Source organism: Pteropus medius, unplaced genomic scaffold, assembly GCF_902729225.1.
Source record: "Pteropus medius unplaced genomic scaffold, Ma_sr-lr_union100, whole genome shotgun sequence".
Classification (NCBI taxonomy): Eukaryota; Metazoa; Chordata; class Mammalia; order Chiroptera; family Pteropodidae; genus Pteropus; species Pteropus medius.
The window spans coordinates 2,254,022-2,268,504 of NW_024355695.1; the positions used below are offsets into that span (position 1 = coordinate 2,254,022).

At 37.3% G+C, this 14,483-nt stretch overlaps 1 protein-coding gene across 2 annotated transcripts in view; it reads left to right on the top strand.

Annotated features, from left to right (window-relative positions):
* Positions 1–14,483, top strand: part of CUL4B (cullin 4B) — a 34,099-nt gene that overhangs the window by 437 nt on the left and 19,179 nt on the right. For both annotated transcript variants that reach the window (XM_039859060.1, XM_039859061.1), the window contains exons 2-3: positions 419–1,054; positions 3,153–3,268. In XM_039859060.1, coding sequence (XP_039714994.1) covers positions 419–1,054; positions 3,153–3,268 — 752 coding nt within the window. The remainder of the gene's footprint in view (positions 1–418; positions 1,055–3,152; positions 3,269–14,483) is intronic.

Sequence of the window (14,483 nt, forward strand, 5' to 3'; positions counted from 1 at the left end):
AGTCCTGGTTCTCTCCCCCTCCCCCCAAAACACGGCATCTCCCCTCCCAGAGAGAGAGAGAAAAGGAGGAGGAGCTGTAGCCTCACAGACTCACTGAGTCGCTCCTGCAGAAAGGGGGGAGAGAGACCGAAAAGCAGGAAAGGGGAACGGCACGGCCGTTTACCTGTCTGCCTCCTCATTCGCTCTCCCCCCTTGTTCTGCTCACTCCTGGTGTCAGCCTATCCGCCTTCCCAAACCCTCCCATTCCCCAGTGTAGCCCCCTTCACTTTCCTTCTTGTCCTCTGTGTTTCTCCTCTCTTCTTTCTTCCCTTCCCCCTCTAGCATTGCCACCTTCTCTCCTACACGCACGTAGGCATATAAACGTAGATTTTTGATGCTCCTCTGCCTGTTGACCCCGCTATTTTCATGTTTCCAACAGGTTTTTCTTCCCCCAATCCCTCAGCTGCTGCTGCTGCTCAGGAGGTCAGATCTGCCACTGATGGTAATACCAGCACCACTCCGCCCACCTCTGCCAAGAAGAGAAAGTTAAACAGCAGCAGCAGCAGCAGCAGCAGCAGCAGCAGCAGCAGCAGTAGCAGCAGCAGCAGCAGCAGCAGTAGCAGCAGCAGCAGCAGCAGCAGCAGCAGTAGCAGTAGCAGCAGTAACAGTAGTAACGAGAGAGAAGACTTTGATTCCACCTCTTCCTCCTCTTCCACTCCTCCTTTACAACCCAGGGATTCGGCATCCCCTTCAACCTCGTCTTTCTCCTGCCTGGGGGTTTCGGTGGCTGCTTCCAGCCACGTACCTATACAGAAGAAGCTGCGTTTTGAAGACACCCTGGAGTTTGTAGGGTTTGACGCAAAGATGGCTGAGGAATCCTCCTCTTCCTCCTCTTCATCTTCACCAACTGCTGCAACATCTCAGCAGCAGCAACTTAAAAATAAGAGTATATTAATCTCTTCTGTGGCTTCGGTGCATCACGCAAACGGCCTGGCCAAATCTTCTACCACCGTCTCTAGCTTTGCTAACAGCAAGCCTGGCTCTGCTAAGAAGTTAGTGATCAAGAACTTTAAAGGTAACCAAGGCCAAAATTCATAATCACCTACTAAGGATTTGACACTTGAGCGGTCACGTGCTCTATTTATGTAAATATATTAAACAGTATAGAGGTGGCCTAATGTTTTACGCATAATCAATGAGGTGGAGGGAGGTCCTTTTTTGGGTAGAGGGTTCATTTTCCGGGGGTGGTTGGATGGTATACTTGTGCTGAAGCATACACTGGGTATTTCTGTGCAATATTTTGAGATCTGTCTCAGCCTATTGTATCTAATCTGTTATTCCTTATAACATTGACAATCGGTATGAGTGATCCGGATTTTACAGGTGAGAAATTTGTATTCTAAAGAGCTTTATTTATTTCGGGTGCATAGTGAGCCTTGGCTCTGCCGGGAATTTTATTTTTATGCTTCAGTAGGCCATGTTCTCCAGTCTCTAGAAATGCAGGTAGCAATGGTGATCTTTTCATGCTCAAAGAAGAGTTATAGTTAGATTTATAATGTTCAATACTATATTATTGAAACTCGCGGATGCAATATTTGGAGAAAAATGTTTATGACCTCTGCATTTCTTTCCAGATGTAGGAGTTGGAAGTGAAAAAATACTGTGTATACACAGAAGTAGTAACTCTGTGTACCACTAGTCTAAAGATAGGAACAATTACTACTTCTATATTTTATCACTAAATGGTTTTTAAAGTATCAACCCGTAGCTTTTTGGAAAATTTGTTCATTTTCGTGTTTGAGATATGTGATTGAGAGGGTTATGAATGCATTGATGCAAATGTAAAATTAGGAATTTAAGAAATGTTAATTGAGCTGAATTACTTTTTATCTGTTGACTGTGTTTCTATTTTTCTGACTTTTTCAACGCCGTGAACTGGCAGGTAATAGATGCTAACCTGTTTATTAAATAGAGAATGAATGAACTAAAGTAATATTTACCAGATAAGTGCCTAGTGACTAAATATCAATATTGACAAAATTAGGTTTTTCATGCTTGTGTTTTCAGCATTAGTGTGGAAATCAGGAATATGCTCTTATTTTGTCTCAACCATAAGGTTATAGTGTTGTTTATTTTTAACCTTTTCGTTTTTCTATCACTCCTCTCCCATTCCCAGGCTGTCAAGTGTGTTGTAATATTTCTGATTTAATAATAGACCTTTCTGAAGTAAACAAATTGTAATTGACTAATATGTTCACTCTTTCACTTAAAATATATCAATTTAATAGCAAAGGATTTTTAAGGAGATGAGCTATGATCCTAATTGCATTTGCATACTGGTTTCAGAGATTTTTGGGGTTTTTTTTCCTCTTTCTCCTAAACTAAAAACCTATTATCAAGGCATTTGGATGTTTTAATTAAAAAAATATTCGTTGCTGGTCAAGGAAATTTAAAGACTGGATTAAGATGTTCCTTTACATTCTAAAAATGCTACATAGGTTCTGGAGTCACTTGAGTGTTTTAATTTTTAAAATTTCACTCTGCTCGTAAATGTAGCTTAAATTGAAACCTGAATTAAGAACATTTCTCTCCATTTCTGTAGATGCTGCATAAATGTGGGGGTCAAACATACCTGGATTAGAATCCCAATTTTGCAACTAACTAGCTGTAGTGACCTTGGGCAAACCTTACTAAATGAATCTTCCAGCCTCAGTTTCTAGCGATAACAATACCTCGCTCAAGACATTATTAGGAAGATTAAGATGTTTATAAAGTACCTTGTACATAGTAGGTACTCAGTATTTGAAATTTCAGGTGTAAAATTTATGTTGACTGACTTCGGTTTTACATATGATGGAATAAGATCAGGATTGTTATTTTTTATCTGTCATTCTTGAATTTTTATTTTTTGAAGCAATACAGTCAATAGGAGAAAAAAACCTCACCTTCAATTTTAATAGGTGAGTCAAAATGACTTAAATAGTATTCTGACATTTCAAATTTTATTTATACTAAGCCTAAATACAGTGGTTCCTTTAATATTTTGGTATAATCATCATAAAGATCACAATTTATCCTTAAAAAGCAGTAATAATATTATTGTATTTTTGTGGATCTTTCTGTTGCTGCATCCTACATATTATTCTGACATCAGCCTTTTACGTACTGCCTAGATAAGCCTAAATTACCAGAAAACTACACAGATGAAACATGGCAAAAACTGAAAGAAGCAGTGGAAGCTATCCAGAATAGTACTTCAATTAAGTACAATTTAGAAGAACTCTATCAGGTATGTATTAATGTAGATAACCAGATTTGATTAGCATAAATCGAAGTGGAATGTATATGGCTTTTACTTTTTGAAAATGGGTCCTTATGTAGACTTTTGGTTCCCATCTAATTACAATTTCTTGATTAATTTATATACACTTTAATAAACTGTGAGTACAGTCATATTGGTGTAAATTGGACTTGACTTGGACCCTTCTAATTAGAATTTACAGTTAGGACGTACCTTGGCATTATAGAGGTTTTACCTATAACAGAATCCTATAGCCTGAATCCCAAAGATGATTTCTGGTGACGTGTCATTCTGTTGTGATACTTCTTGCTAAGTTGTGTTACTCACCTATAGGAAAGGTCTCAAGAAATGCAGATATTCTCCATATACTTTATTCTACCTCCTTTCTATTTCTTTTTCTATTTATGTTTGTTTTACCTCCTGGGCTACAAGACACACCTTAGCCAAAAACTGAGCAGCGGGTTGTAGTCCAGCGACTTGGTCTGACGTTCAGGTTTGTTCCTTTTGCTCAACAAATTAGGTCTGTATTTGAAGTATTTAATTTAAATACACTACTAAGGACAATTACTGATTTAGACTTCTTGCTACCAAGATATTTTGCTCTACTGTATTTTTGACACAATCGATTCAAGAAGTTACTTTTCATTTTAGCGTCAGCAGTTTCGTATAAAAAGAAATATGTCAGAGTCCAATAGTTTGAGTTTTTATATTGGTGAGTACTTTGTAAGGAATTAAGTTGGTTCAGTTTATCAGAATTTGTATATTTCATCTATTTACTTTAGTTGCAGAGGTTGTATGGGAATAGACAAACCCTGGATAAGGAGTCAGAAGACAGAGGTTTAGATTCTTGTTTTGACTGCTATTTACCCTTGTGATCTTGGGCAAGGAACTAAACTTCCCTCAGCTTCAATTTCCTCCTCTGTAAAATAGGGAAAGAATGCCTGCCCTATTTACCTCATGGGATTGCTTAAAGGAATCAAATAAAATGTGAAAAACATCTTGAAGCACTACAATAGAGAAATGTGAGTTAAACTTTTTCATAAGCCACAGTGTGGCTTTTTCACTTGTAATTTGTCCATTGAGATCACCAGTTCTTGTTGCTATGAAAATTGAATCAATGCATGCAAAACACTCAGAACAATGCCTGTGTAATATCATAAGCATTACAATGCTGATAATATCATAAGCATTATAATGCTATGTAAGTATCAAGTAGCAGTGGAACCTAAGGTATTATTTCAGGATAAACCCACCTGATTTGGCTAGGTTGGTATATTACATGGCTCCCAAGTTGTACGATAATAAAAGTAGAATTACAGACTTAAAGTTGGAAAGGCCTTAAGAGATCAAGTGATCCAATATTTTTTCTTCGTATAGTGTATGTGGCAGCCTACAAAGAAGATTAATTTCTTATCTCATTTAAGCATTATAGAAACCCTTCATGAAGTAAATAGGGTAATAGTTGTTATCCCCATTATACTAATGAGGAAACTGAGTCTCAGGGAAATTAAATAACGTGTCCAGACTCATGTATTGGCAGAGTAGGGGACTCAAACTGAGATGCCAAAGTTTCTAGTTCAGGGCACTTTTTCCTTCCTTCTGTCTCACTAATACACCATAGCACTTCAGATACCTCTGTAGTGTGGTGTTTGAAGTGAATAAATAGTTTTCCTTTAGGAGAAAAAATCTTGTCACCAAAGAAGGTGATTTTTTTCATCTGTGCATATATAGAGTGTTTGAATACACTGGAGAACAGTATATTTAATTTAAATAATGTGCTACTTTATTTCATATTCATAACATTGATTGTGGTTAATGAACCCTATTTACTTTACCTTCAATATTTTTTAGAGTTTTTGGGTTTTAAAATATTTCGGTAGATTAGTTGATTCTGTTAAATTCATTTATGTTTCAAAAGCTCATAACTTACATTTTTTGATTTTTTCTTTTCTTGTACTTCAGAATTATTACCTGCTGTTGTTCGGTTGCATTTTTTATAGTATAGTCGACATACGCAATTATATTTATTTAGCCAAAAATCAGTGTTATAACTATTCATTCTTACTACATCTGCTGTAATAAATTCAGAAGTATTTGATTCTAGCTCTTTTGTTGTTTGTAATCTTAATTTTATAAGTGCCCTTTTGGATTGTTCTCAGAAAGATTATTTTGAGATGTTCAAATTCACAAATGAGGGTAAAAGGATAAAGGGTGTAAAATTATTTTGTACCATCTAGATTTCAGGTGCTTGTTTGATTTTGACTGGTTGAAATGTAATTTAAAGTACTCTCCTAAAATTGAAGCAATATAGAAGTATGTAGTGGATGATTCCCAAGAGGTTCTGGTTAAGATGGCAGAATAGGTAAAAGCTGTGCTAGCCTCCTCCCATGACCACATCAGAAGTACAACTAAACTACAGAACAACCATCATTGAGTGCCACCTGAAGTCTGGCTGAACAGAAGTCCTATAACTAAGGACATACAGAAGAAGGCACATAGAGACTGGTAGGAGGGGTGGAGATGTGAAACAGGCTGATCCCACACCCACATGTGGCAGTTCAATATTGGGAGGGTTATCTCAGCTGCAGAGGTTCCCCTGGAGGAGAAAGGTGTACCAGCCCCACACTAGGCTCCCTTGCCCAGTGTTCTAGTGCCAGGAAGAGAAGTCTCCACAACTTCTGGCTGTGAAAAACAGCAGTGATTATGGCTGAGTGAGATGGAGGGCTGCTAGACTCTCAGGTGCTCCTCTTAGAGGGACCAGGCATGGACAGACTTGCTAATGGACTCACTCGTTCTGAGCTCCAGCACTCCAACAGCAGCTCGAGAGATGCCAGGGACATTTGAGGAGGAACTGAATTGTCTTGGCTTCAGGGCGAGCGAGGACTGGAGAGGCAGTTTTCTCTCAGAAAGAAGTGCTGGCAGAGGGTATTGTTCCTTTGTTGAGCCCTCCTCCGCCTCAGTCTGAGTCTCCATTAACCTAGCTAATACCTTTTGACCTGCCCTGCTGATTCTCTGAGACCCTATCTCAGCAAACTTGAGGACCTACCCAAGCTGTTGCCAGTAGCATTGTCATGCAAATGGCCTGTCTTGGCTTATGCTTTGGACTTTCTTAAAATCTGTCAAAGGTTCGTAAACCCCATACAACCAGCATCTGGCCTCAGCATGGCTCATACCTCTTGGCTAAGCAGCCCCAAGACCAGTACTAGCAGTATTTGGCCTCAGTTTGCATCTTAGACTCCCCCAGGTACCTATAAGCCCAGCACAAGTGGTACCCATCTACAGTTCACTTTGTAGCTCATATCAAGTGGCCCCATGTAGGGCACAGGCAGCGACTAACCTTGGCCTGCATGGAAGTACTGCCCATGAGGCCCCAGAACCAACATATCTAACAGCCAGCTTCAGACCACACCAGAGCACCACCCAACCAACTCCACACATGACACAGTGAAAGGACAAACTCAGCAGGCAACAGAGCCCTGCTAAAGCAAATTCCTGCTCTGTACAACAGCTACTCTCCTGTAGTCACAGCCAGTCCTCACAACCAATTAGCCCATGGGTCAATCCACACTATTGACATGTAAACAGCAACCAAGGCTCAGTGACAGCAGCAGGACACAGACAGCCCACACAATGGACAAATTTGGAACACTCAGCTCAGGTGACCAGGGAGACTGTGCCACTGGGACAACAAAACACCTACTACATAAGGCCACTCTACTAAGACCTGGAGACATAGTGGTTCTACCTAATTCATAGAAACAAACACAAAGAGGCAGCCAAAATGAGATAAACACGTCCCAAATGAAAGAACAGAATAAAGCTCCAGAAAAAGAACTAAACAAAATGGAGATGAGCAGCCTACCAGATGCAGAGTTCAAAACACTGCTTATAAGAATGCTCAACGAACTTAGGGGAAGAATAGAACTCAGAATTTCAACAGAGATAGAAAACATAAAGAAGGACCAGTCAGAAATGAAGAATATCTTAGGAGGAATTAACAATAGATGAGATGAAGCAGAGGATCGAATCAGCAACTTAGAAGATAAGGTAGCAGAAAACACCCAATCAGAACAGCAACAAAAAATCGAAAAAAAAAAGATAGTTTAAGGGGCCTCTGGGACAACATCAAGCATAACAGCATTCACATCGTAGGAATACTAGAAGGAGAAGAGAGAGAGCAAGGAATTGAAAACCTATTTCAAGAAATAATGATTGAAAACTTCCCTAACTGAAGGAAATAGATACACAAGCCCAGGAAGCAGAAAGTCCCAAAAAAGAGAAACCCAAAGAGGCCCACACCAAGACACGTCACCATTAAAATGCCAAAGCTTAAAGACAAAGAGAGAATCTTAAAAGCAGCAAGAGAAAAGCAGTTAGTTACCTACAAGGAAGCTCTTATAAGACTGCTAGCTGATTTCTCAACAGAAATGTTGCAAGCCAGAAGGGATTGGCACAAAATATTCAAAGTGATGAACAGCAAGGACCTAAAATCAAGATTACTCTACCCAGCAAAGCTATCATTCAGAATCAAAGGATAGATAAAAGAGCTTTCCCAGGCAATAATAAGCTAAGGGGTTTTATCACCACCAAACCAGTATTACAGGAAATGTTGGAGGGACTTAAGAACAGGAGGGAGGAGGGGGAGGGGGAGAAGAAGGAGGAGGAGGAGGAAAAATTGTGAATAATAAAATAGCCATAATTCCATATATCAATAAGTACTTTAAATGTAGGTGGATGAAATGTTCCAATCAAAAGACATGGGGTGGCTGAATGGGTAAGAAAACGAGACCCTTACCTATGTTGCCTACAAGAGACTCACTTCAGATTGAAAAACACACAGAGTGAAAGAAAATAGATGGAAAAAAAGATAATTCAGGAAAATGGAAATGGAAACATCCGAATAAAAAAAGCTAGGGTAGCAATACTTAAACTAGATGAAATAGACTTGAAAAGAAAGGCTATAACAAGAGATAAAGAAGGACCCAGTAATTCCACTTCTAGATATTTATCCGAAGAAACTTAAAACACTAATTCGAAAAGACATACGCATCCATGTATTCATTGTACCATTATTTACAATGGCCAAGATATGGAAGCTACTTAAGTGTCCATCGATAGACGACTGGATAAAAAAGAAGTAGAACATATGTATAACACAGTGTTAACTTGGCCATTAAAAAGAACAATATCTTAACATTTGTGACAACATGGATAGACCTAGAGTTTATTCTAAGTGAAATAAGTCAGACAAAAAATACCACATGAGTGCACTTATGTGTTATTTTAAAAAACAATATAAATGAACAAACATAACAGAAACAAACTCAGATACAGAGGACATTTTGAGTGGAGGGAGGTTAAAGGATTGGTAAAAGGGGGAAGGGATTAAGAGGTACAGATTTGTAGTTACAAAATAGTCATTGAGATGTAAAATATAGCATAGGGAATATAGTTAATGTAATAACTGTACAGCGTCAGGTGGGCACTAGATTTATCAGAGTGATCACTTCGTAAGTTTTATAAAAATGTCTAATCACTGTTGTATACCTGAAACTAATGTATGTCAACTATAATTGAAAAATAAAAAAATATATAGTTTTTAAAAAAGTATGTAGTATACCAAACAAAAGTTCTCCAAATCTCTCATTCTCCCAGCCAATCCGTTATCCCTGAAGTAAACTTATTTGGCATATTCGACTTTTGTGTGTGTGCGCAAGACCATTTCACTTTAAAGTTTAAGCATGAAAGTCCCTTGTGTGGATTGCATGTACTGCCTCCTAAGTTTTAATTTTTTAGAATAGAACATGCTCTTCTGAGTACAATTGTAGTAAGCAAAGATTGTCTTTTAAAAGTGGTTTTTAAATGAGAATAGTTTAAAATGAGTTTAAAAATTATCTTTCCTTGACAACTTTGAAATCCTGTATCAGTGAGGCAATAGTTAATGTTGTTTTGGTTTGAATTTTTGTTTGTTTACTTGTTTTTGATTGACTACAGATAGGAATATGGTTAAATGCACTGACTTTTGAGTTGATCGGACTGCTTTAGATTAGAAGTCTGTCACTGTGATAACTTTGGGTGAGTTACTTCTCTAAGCCTTGGTTTCCTCATTTGCAAAATGGGGAAACTAACACTACCTATATGGCAGGGTTTAGTTGTAAATAAAATACAGAAAAGTACTTACCACAGAGCCTGCTATATATACTGCTGGTGGTGGTAATAAATATTTGAGTCTTAAATAAAGATATTTTTATCTTAGATTATGTTTTATTATACAGCTTCAAAGCCACACGTTTTTAAATTCTATCAGCCAGAGCAGCTGGCTGATAGATTACATTCTAAATATGTATTAGTAGACACCATTAACCAATTTGAAATAAATAATAGAAAAAAAGAGGAACTCTCTAGGAATATTGTCCTTCTGCACCGTCTCAAGAGTGTATCTTGATTTTACATATGGTAGCTTAATAATTGGAATTTTGGTGTTGGGCTTGTGACTTTTTTACTAAGCAATATTTTAAATTATAGGATCGTTTTCTTCATATTCTCAGTCTTTCTGATAGCTGTGTAATCTTTTTAAATCTGCTACCTTTCTTTGTAGCTCGATGTTTGTTTATATATGAAAGTATAACATTTATTCTTAACATAAATGTCAGTCTATTATCTTTGCAGGCAACCCTAGTCTGTACTTCAATTCTGATGAAAAGAATTTTATCTGTATGAATAATAGGAAATCTTGTTTCGTTAGCTTTTTGTGAAATAAATCTTAAATAATAAACCTTTCTATTAATGATTCATTTATTGAGTAGATGAATCACAAAATAAAGCATCTTACTATAGGTTATTATCCATTGTAAAATCATTGCTTAATTAAGCAGTCAGTGATTATAGGAGAGCAGTTAAATTCTTTGCAGAGATGAATATTGTATTCTATGTAAGTTTAACTGTTATCATTCTGTTGATGTTTTTAAGCTTAGTCTATCATTATGTATTGCTCCTCTTTTTTATTATAGTTGACACATAATATGTTAGTTTCAATGTACAACATAGTGATTTGGCATTTATATACCTTATGAAATGATCACCGCAGTAAGTTTAGTTGTCATTCATCACCAAAAAAAGTTATTACAATATTATTGACTATATTTCCTATGCTGTACATTATATCCCTGTGACTTATTTATAAGTGGAAGTTTGTAACTCTTAATCTCCTTCACTCTTTTTAGCCATCCCCAATCCCCCTTCCCTCTGGCAACTATCAGTTCTCTGTACCTAGGTATATTTCTGTTTTGTTTTGTTTTTAGATTCCACATACAAATGAAATGATATGGCATCTTTGTCTGACTTATTTCACTTAGCATAATATACCCTCTAGGTCTATCCATGTTGTTGCAAATGGCAAGATTTCATTCTTGTTATGGCTGAGTAGTAGTCTGGTATACATACACACGCACGCACGCACGCACACACTTTCCAGAGGGGGCACACAGATGGTCAACTTACATGCGAAAAGATGCTCAGCATCACTAGTCATTGGGGAAATGCAAATCAAAACCACAATGACTGTCATCAAAAAGAGATAACAAGTGTTGGCTAGGATGTGGAGAAAAGGGAATTCTCTTGCCCTGTTGGGGAGATTGCAAATTTGTGCAGCATCTATGGAAAACAGTCTGGAGGTTCCTCAAAAACTTAAAAAATAGAACTACCATACAGCCCAGCAATTCCACTTCTGGGTATTTATCTGAAGAAAATGAACATATTTATTTGGAAAAATACGTGTGCGCCCCTGTGTTCATTGAAGCATTATTTATAGTCGCCAAGATGTGGAAACAACGTAGGCGTCCATCAATAAATGTATCGCTCTTCTTTTTACCAAATTGTTAATCAGTACTATCTCTGCTATTTAAAAGATGTACAACTACAGATACTTAGGCCTTGGTAATTTCAGTCTTAGTTAAGCTCTTTTTACCAGCTGTAAAAAGAAAAATAATTTAGTTTTCATTGTCTGGCTTTCTTTTTTGCAAGTTCTTAGTTTTTGATATATTTTGAATATCTTATTTTAGCCATTTTTACTAGATGTAAAAAGAGTTAATGTAGATTTTATTGCCGTGTCAGTTGTTGAACAGTTTTGTGGTGTGTTTTCTTTCTTTAAGCATATGGTTTGAAAAATAAGATGCAATCTGTTAGGCCAACGACCAGAGTTCAGCACCCTGGTGGGAATTTAATATCTTTCCTAGTGTCTGACATTGTTAAATCAGAAAATTTTCTAAATTTCCTACCTTACCATGTTTAATTCTTTATTTTTTTTTTTACACTTTGTATTGACTATCCTTATTTTAATCTTCTTAATTTTTTATTTTAGTCTTCTTACCCTCATTTCTACTCCTTCTCTCGTCATGAATGCAGCTTTCTGTGCCCTTCCTGTTTCTTAAATTCTTTCTTCCCCAGAGCATCAAATTTCATGATCTCTAGTTTTGTATTCCATCTGTTACATGTTTATATTTTCTTTGGAGTGTTTTTGATATGACATGTATGGGTTTTGGAGAGGAGGGTCTGGGATTTGGAGGAATAAAGATTAAAACCTTTCCAGAATGTTTTCATTTTATACCTGATTACCTTCAAAAAGGATTTAAGGTAGCATTTTTACCAGTAATGATTGTGAGATTAAGTAAAAAGATTGTTTTATTTGAGAGACTTGCGTAACTATCTAGAATCTGTTTAATACATATAGTTACAAGTGAAATGAGATTATTTTTGTATTATACTAAATCAGACTTCCAGGGATTTTTAAAGTATTTAGTGAAATGCAAAATAATTAATACATTTCTAAAAGTGCACTTCAAAAATAAAATACAGCTTGTCTCAAACTCCTAAGTAGTGATTTAACTTTCTTATTCATGTTTCTATCCCAGCACCTAACAGGATACTGAGTATTTAGTAAACACTCAATCTTTGTTGAATCAGTGACTGCTTTGTGCAAAGCTGGATTGAAACCATTGGCATATAGAGATCACTTAGTGCTTGCCCTTAAGATGCTTATAATCTAGGAGATTCATGAAATTAGTAGTTTATGACCAGCATTTTTTTAAGAAATAAAATAGAAAATATCAGATTATATCAAACATAGTAATGGTAAGTGTAGTTTCATGAAGATTTTGTTTCAGGTACATAAATTTATTTTGTGTACAGTGGATTATGACAAAATGTATTTATTACTGTGGCTTGTTAGAATTTTCTGGAAGCCACTGTTTTAGGCACACATGATTGCTCCAAACAAACTTTGCTTAAAAGTGAGGAAAGCATAGTGTTTCGATCACAGGTGTATAGAAGATTATAAACAGACATGAAACTAAAATGGTAAGATTGTGCCTTGAATGCTACGCTAAAAATGTGTGGTGGTGGGAAAGATATAAAGGGTTTTATTAGGCAAGGCAAGTTTTTAAGTGTTTTCAATACTTAATAGGTTTACCTGATTCAAAGTCCCCCAAATTTTACAGAGCATGTAGTAAACAGTTTCACTTCCACCCCATCCTACAATTCCCAGCTAGTTACCCTTCCACAAACATTATTAGTTTGGGGGATATCCAGAGATGTTTTATGAATGTAAAAGCAACTTTGTGTGTTTTTATTCATTTTCTCTTTTTTTATATAAATTTTAGTAGACCATGCACCACATTAACCTGTTCAGACCTTTGTATTTTTTTATACCAATTATGGGACTTCTTCATAACAGTACATGAAGAGCTTGATGGAAGGTTGTTGGGGAAGGAACTAGATCTAGTCTATATGTTAAGAAGCAGTCAAGGCTAAGTTAGAGAAGCAGAGTGTTCTCTTCCAACTTGACCTTCAAAATTAACCTTAGATGCGCCTGCTTTTCCTACTTTTCTTTCCTCAGACATCTTAAACCATCCTCCAAGTAAACGCAGGTTATGCTGTATGTATATAAACCCCAGCTTAATTCTCTGTTTCTCACTTTTCCCATTAGTTCTTTATCCATTTCTCTCTGGATCTTTGGGACTCCACTTCTTTACCTCTGCTCAGGAAGCCTTTCCTGTCTTGCCCCTGCCCTAAAGACTGGGTTAGGGGCCTTGCCTCTTTGCTTATTTCTATCATAGCACCTAGAACAGTATATTGTATGTTTTCTAGCTAGTTTTTTTCCTTATACTATAAAAGCCCCTTCTATGTACAAGACAGTTGCTAGTTATAGGTATGTTAGTTTTTTTGAGCATGTACTATATTCACCTGGTTCAAAGCTTCAAAGGAATTAAAGAATGTATAGAGCAATGGTCCCCAACCTTTTTGGCACCAGGGATCAGTGCTCCTATGAGAATCTAATGCCTGATGATCTGAGGTGGAGCTGAGGCAGTAATGCTAGCACTGGAGAGTGGCTGAAAATACAGATGAAGCTTTGCTTGCTAGCCTGCTGCTTACCTCTTGCTGTGCAGCCTGGTTCCTAACAGGCCATGGACCAGTATTGGTCCATGGCCCTGGGGTTGGGAACCCCTGATAGAGAGAATTGAGCACATGGTCTTTTTCTGTCATTAAGGAGAATTGGGGGACGGAATACACAAAGGGATAGTGTTGACTCAGTGACAAGTCAGTGTGATATGATTGGTGATAGTGCCAGGTGAGTGTCACTTGTTGCTGAGGCAATTAAGGAAAGGGTATGGAAGAAGTGGGCCCTTGATGAATGGTAAGGAAATATGGTATCTTGTTTGAGAAGATAAATAGATGCGTTCAGAACTACTAGATGGGAGAAAGGGGAACACAGTGCAAGGGAATGGGGAAGTAGGACTTGGAGAATTACTGGAAGTGAGAAATGTGGAGATGAAGTAGGAAAACAGACTCTAAGGAGGGAAATGACAAATGCTGAGAAAATGAGTCACACAAAAGGAATATTGAGATACCATGAGAAGAATACTAAAGGAAGAAGGAGGATAGTCCATAGAGGACCAGAGGCACAGAGTGAACACAGAGGCACATGAAATCAACATAAAGACACCTTTTAGGTGTTTGTGGCCTAACCAAAGGCTCCATGAAAAGTGACCAGTTTGGCCATTGGAAACAGCCTTCTTATTCCTCCTTAGCTTCTGGATCTAATTGGCCTGCTATTTTCTGGTATGGTGTAGTGACGTCTTTCCTCCAATAGTATAAGCGGTTTCCTTTAAGCTTTCTTTTCATTTGCTATTTCATGTACTGGACCTGC